The sequence below is a fragment of the Musa acuminata genome, chromosome BXJ3-5 (genome assembly GCF_036884655.1).
Source record: "Musa acuminata AAA Group cultivar baxijiao chromosome BXJ3-5, Cavendish_Baxijiao_AAA, whole genome shotgun sequence".
Lineage (NCBI taxonomy): Eukaryota > Viridiplantae > Streptophyta > Magnoliopsida > Zingiberales > Musaceae > Musa > Musa acuminata.
In genome coordinates this window covers 4,105,892-4,112,213 of record NC_088353.1, presented here as the reverse complement: position 1 = coordinate 4,112,213, position 6,322 = coordinate 4,105,892, and the positions used below count along the sequence as shown (strand labels likewise).

At 44.5% G+C, this 6,322-nt stretch overlaps 1 protein-coding gene across 1 annotated transcript; it reads left to right on the top strand.

Moving 5' to 3' along the window:
• Positions 1–293: 293 nt before the first annotated feature.
• Positions 294–4,018, top strand: LOC103984558 (auxin transporter-like protein 3). The gene is made up of 7 exons (XM_009402076.3): positions 294–697; positions 807–992; positions 1,106–1,218; positions 1,312–1,495; positions 1,614–1,711; positions 2,539–3,004; positions 3,398–4,018. The coding sequence occupies exons 1-7, from the start codon at positions 524–526 to the stop codon at positions 3,713–3,715; spliced, it is 1,539 nt and encodes a 512-aa protein (XP_009400351.2). The 5' UTR covers positions 294–523; the 3' UTR covers positions 3,716–4,018.
• Positions 4,019–6,322: the final 2,304 nt, after the last annotated feature.

The window sequence follows — 6,322 nt, the reverse complement described above, 5'->3', positions numbered from 1 at the left end:
AAGCAACATGCAGCAGCGGTGATAATTAATATATATGGCTGGCCTGGGGCGAAGGTTTGTATTGTGGTAGTGAATGACGATGCGCGAACCGGCGGAGGAGGGGGAGGTGGTGGGTTGTGACTCGGGAACCGGACCGAGCCGCTCGTGCGCAACAGTAGCGCCACGCTCGCATGAGTGCACGGTATAATTTAACCCAGAACCAACGGTCCAGAACAAACCGGCCCTGTTGTCCTCCAAATTTAATCCCTCTCTTCCCTCTTCCTGCTCTCGTTTCTTTAATGCTGCTGCTGCCGCCTCAAAGCCTCTGGTAAAAGTGAGAGAGGCCAAACCAAACTCATCACCACACTGACTCTTTGTCCCTCTGTATCGCTCTCTTTAACCTGTATAAATACAAGGCCCAGTGCCTTTGCTCCCACATTGAGTTCCAGACATCGATAACCATCACATTATACCAGCCTCTTCTCAAGCAGCAAGAAACAGAGATAGGGAGAGACGAAGATAGTGGGTCACCAAGAAGGAAGAGATGGGGTCGACGTCGAACGGAAACGAGGAGAAGGTGGTGGAGACTGTGATGGTTGGAAGGTACGTAGAGATGGAGCAGGATGGGGAAGAGAAGGCCATCAAGTCGAGGCTCTCTGGCCTCCTCTGGCACGGCGGCTCGGCCTATGACGCCTGGTTCAGTTGTGCCTCAAACCAGGTGAGGCTCTTCTTCTCCCGTTCACTCTTCCCACGTCTCTTTTTGTTTTCTTTCATTTGATCTAGACGAGTAACATCGTTTGAGGTTGTCTGCCTCGGATTTCATTCAGGTGGCTCAGGTGCTGCTGACTCTGCCTTACTCCTTCTCGCAACTGGGAATGTTGAGTGGAATCTTATTCCAACTATTCTATGGTTTGATGGGGAGCTGGACAGCGTACCTCATCAGCATTCTCTATGTGGAGTACAGAACCAGGAAAGAGAGGGAGAAGGTCGACTTTAGGAACCATGTCATTCAGGTTCTCATCTCTTTCCCTGCTGAGTACGTCTGTGGTGTCTATACTGATCCAACTCTACATATCCTTTACTTACATGGATTTGGCTTTCTTTGTACTCTCGTTATCAAATGAAGTGGTTTGAGGTCCTGGACGGGCTACTCGGGAAGCATTGGAGGAATGTCGGATTGGCCTTCAACTGCACTTTTCTTCTCTTTGGTTCTGTCATTCAGCTCATCGCTTGTGCTAGGTATGCATATTTGTCTTCATTGTTCCGGCATACAAGTGTAGATAAATTGCTAATCTGGTGCCGAACACCTTCGGACGTCTCTTGTGGCTGCAGCAACATATATTACATCAACGACAAGTTGGATAAGAGGACTTGGACTTATATTTTTGGCGCTTGCTGTGCCACCACAGTCTTCATCCCCTCCTTCCATAACTACAGGATATGGTCCTTTCTGGGCCTGGTCATGACTACCTACACCGCCTGGTATCTCACCATCGCGTCCCTCCTCCATGGCCAGGTATGCAAGCAGAACAAAAGCTAGCCATTGCATCTCTTTTGGGTTACTCGCTTTTGATCTCATCTTTCATAACGTGTGTTGCTGGGTTGTCGTTGGTTGGGTGCCGAAATGGCGGCAGGTGGAAGGGGTGAAGCATTCGGGGCCAACGAAGCTGGTTCTCTACTTTACAGGCGCCACAAACATCCTCTACACATTCGGTGGGCACGCTGTCACAGTGTAAGGCGACAACACATAGGTTCCATCCAAGTACACAACGTAAAACAAAGCAAACACCAACATTTGTAGATCAGCATGCATAGAAAATTGCACACTTGCCCATGTGATGTGATCGGTCCACACTCCCCTTACCTTTTGATCTATTTATTTTTGGATTTTCTTCGTAATATATGCATCATCTGTCTGCTTCTTTGACTAGCTGTAGTATATGGGACCATCCACACTACTCTCTACCTTGTTCCGAACACCAACACTTTAAGCATCTTTATTTTCTTTTAAGAAAATGATACGCTTCCACTTAGTTTCTAAATTGAATAAGTGGGAGTTGCAATGCTTAAATCATAATGTTCCTTCCTAGTTTGAAGACATTTACATCCCTCCGTTCTCTAATCACACAAGTAGTACCTCGTAGTTTCAAGAAGCATCGATATCTCCTTCTGTCTCCACTGACAGTTCTTCTCCTCTCACTAGTCCCCACTTTCGCGTTCGCTACTTGTACCGTCAAACAAGCTTTCCCAGAAAATGTAATGCTATCCATTCCAAAGTATGTTACTACTTTTACTTTTAGCAGGAACATCATTTGATACCGCCTGCACAGAATAGGACATATGCACACCTACACAGCCTGATACAACAGAGGCTGAGCGTGACCTGGACACTTTACGCACACAAACAAAGCTTATCTTCTTTCGAGGAACTAAAATCTCTTTTCAGTTATGCAGAAAAGCAAGCGATCATCTCTTTAGTTAACTTAAAATCATAGTGTTGTTACATGATCATATTTTTTTACCTTGTGTTGAACCGTTCCATGAACATGAACGTGACAGGGAGATCATGCATGCGATGTGGAAGCCACAGAAGTTTAAGGCCATCTACCTGCTTGCCACATTGTACGTGCTGACGCTCACCCTGCCGTCGGCCGCGAGCGTGTACTGGGCCTTCGGTGACGCGCTGCTCAACCACTCGAACGCCTTCTCACTGCTGCCCAGGACGGCGTTCCGCGACGCGGCGGTGGTGCTAATGCTCATCCACCAGTTCATCACCTTCGGGTTCGCGTGCACGCCGCTGTACTTTGTGTGGGAGAAGGCCATCGGCCTGCACGACTGCCGCAGCTTGTGCAAGCGGGCGGCGGCGCGCCTGCCGGTGGTGGTCCCCATATGGTTCCTGGCCATCATCTTCCCCTTCTTCGGGCCAATCAACTCGGCCGTGGGATCTCTGCTCGTCAGCTTCACCGTCTACGTCATCCCCGCGCTCGCTCACATGTTCACCTTCCGATCCGCCGTAGCTCGCGAGGTACTTTACCGTTGAACTTGGTAGATGGTAGCTATAATTTACGCTGCGATTAGTATCAATGCATCTGAAGCAGTAAAGAACGACGAATATTAGAGTGCCAAATGATCTTTGTTATTTTAACTTAACAATACTACGTATCTCAAGTGGGGGCCACAAGATAACAATACTACGTATCTCAAGTGGTAATAGAATACCACGAATAAATTAGAACGGGTATCATGCCATGTCAAGACAAAATATGGGCCGCTGTTTATAACGCGAATAAATTGCTGAATGCAGATACGATGTATAGTATGGATTTGGCAAATACGATTGCTTCTTCACTTTCTTTCACCAAATGGACACACTTGATTTGTAACATGGTTTTGTATTGGTATGTTGTGTATTTTGCAGCACGCAGTGGAGCGGCCGCCGAGGCTCGTCGGGGGGTGGATCGGCGCTTACATGATGAACATGTTCGTGGTGGCGTGGGTGTTGGTGGTGGGGTTCGGGCTGGGAGGATGGGCCAGCATGACCAACTTCATCCGCCAGATCAACACGTTCGGCCTCTTCGCCAAGTGCTACCAATGTCCGCCGCCCATGCCCACCCTCACCCCAACACCATTTCCCAGCAACGCTCAAAACGCCACCGATCCGGCCATTATCCCATCGCCGTCTCCTGCACCTTCCTACTTCGTTCACCATCACCATTACCACCACGGCCGGCCGTGAGCCGGTGCTTCCTGCTCGTCAGTTCTTCTGGGAAGCTGTGCTGTGAGCCATCAAGCCTTACCAATGCGAAACGAAAACAAATGTACGAGTATATGCGTGGTTTTTTATTAGTAGCACTTTGTTTAGGCTAATATGCTCCGTAGTAGAAAAGAAGCAGGCAGGCATGCGAGCAAGCAAGATGGGCATGTTAATTTGTGCTAGTACTGTTCCAGTTAAAGCTACTAGCGATTTCTTTCTTTGTTGAGGATTGTAACGAGTTTACCAAGATCTGATTAATGTCAGATGCAGCTAATTCTATTGTCATATTCGCCTGGGAAAACTCTGCCACTATCATAATTTTCTCTCGCCCTGCATTGCTGCAACTGCGTCATTGTCTTGCTTTATTTCTGATCACTTAGGGGAAAGCTCTCCTGCCATTACTGGTAGCTGTTGAGCTTTACTCCCTCCCAATGTGAGACACAATCTATCGGAAAGAAAAAAGAAAAGAAGAACACGCCCACAAGCGCAATGATGGTCATTATAGGTATAGTTGTTTGGTGGACATCGTTCCATATTCATGCTTCTTTTGACTCCAGATAGGTCCTTCATACTCCACAGCGCTTTCACAATCAGAAAAAGCCTCGAGAGGTTTCAGGAATTACACTTCAAAACACTCTCATAAATAGCATTGCTGTACTAACACTTGGTTCATGTAATCTTACAACTCGGTGTGACATACGATAGACGCAGTTAGGTTTGTAGCATGAGACGTCCGCACCATCGCAAGTTCCAGATCATGTATGACTAGGAAAGATCGGATGCATCGCTTTAAAGACGGCAAACTGGTACGTGATGAGTTGTCTGCTATAGAGACGAAAGAGCTGTGGGACGACAAAGGAGTTGTCTTATGTTGTGGCAGTCTGGCGAAGGGCACCAGGATGGAATCTCAGTGTGATATGAGCTGATGCATGCCATGCCCAGGCCTTGGTCTGGCAAAGACATTTTAAAGGGCACTTTGATGGAATGGCTTATACCCATCCATCATCCGCAGTGTACTTTTGAAGGAAGAGACGTTTTTGAGCCTCTTTTTTGCCTTATGGTTCCTTCGCTTTCCAAGCTATCCTTTACTCCTTTTGCAGGTCAGAAAATAATGGGGACGTTTCAGTCTTCCTATCGGATCCTCATACGAAAGCCGAGGTCTCATCGATCTCAGTCGGCCAGCTGTGCCTTTGTTCTTGCCTTCTTTATTTCATGACAATAGTTCTGTAAGGAAAAGAACATGATGCTGCATCTATCTCTCGAAGTTTGTCCCCCATCGATGCCGCTTCGAAGTCGATGAAGACATCGCTAATGATTAGGCACTAAAAAAACTTAAACGGGATGGGATGGAATCGACCTAAGACAAGATTTTAAGAGTACAACTAAATTTATATCCAATTAATGTAGAGAGATTAGGCTATTAGGAAGGAGTTGATATATGTTTGAACATTCCTTCTTACCAGCAAAGTCCATCTACACTTAGCATCTGAATGAAACTCCAAGAAAAACAAGCATATCATGAATATTTTTCGTTGGACACCGGAAAAAGAGCCGATTCGAACTTATGCTCTGCTTTGCCACTATCTTCAAATTTTGAGTAGGTAAACTCTACTATCAAAATAATGAATATTAATAAAGAAAAGGACTTGTCCTAAACCTTTATTATTTTTGTGTTATATCTTCAATCATTACGATTAATTTTATATTAATCATAGACTTAACCATTGCTAGCCTCTTTATACTACGGCTAGAGTACTGTGCACTAACAGCATTTAACCAAAATAATTACTACTTGATTTTTTGAACTAATTTATGATATAGATTGATGGAATAAATGTCAAATTATCTTTTAATTCTGAATTGAATAGACGATATTCGTTGAAGTTAGAGCTGGATTTGACAATGATTATTTTAAAATAAGGAGATCGAGGATCATATTATTGTCATTTTTCTCATAAAATGACAAGAGGGCTAGCCACCTTCCTCACATAATCCCCCCTTCTATTGACTCTCGTCATCCCATCATCATCTGTATCTCTTGTGCAAGGGTCTATCATCGTTCCTAGCCCTCACACAATGGTCTGTCATGTAAGGTTAGTTCCCTTCTCTTGTAGCTATTGTATGAGGACTATGTATCTCTCTTTGCTGGCCCTTGTTTTTTCGTCACCCCCTGTAGTCCTCATGCGAGGGTCCATCATCACTCAGAGCCCTCGATGAGCACCGCAACTACAGGCAAGGGTTGATGGGTTAGGCGACTAGGGATAAAATGATAAAATATATTTTAATGTTATAAGGGTAAAATGATTTTTTTCATATAGTCGAGGCGCTATGGGAATTTTTAAAATTAGGACACTCTACGATAAAAATCTAAAGTTAAATATTTTTTAAAAATTATTCTAAAAATAATTCATACAAAATATTTTTCTAGATTTATTCATTTCTGTATGGATCGGTACATTTTTTTTAAGAAAAAAATGGATCTCCTTTCCTTTTCATCTATGAAATGCAGAAAGAATTATATAAAACTGAAAAAAAAATCCTATTGAGTTTGTTACGAGAATCAATCCTATCGAGTTTGTTAATTAGAAA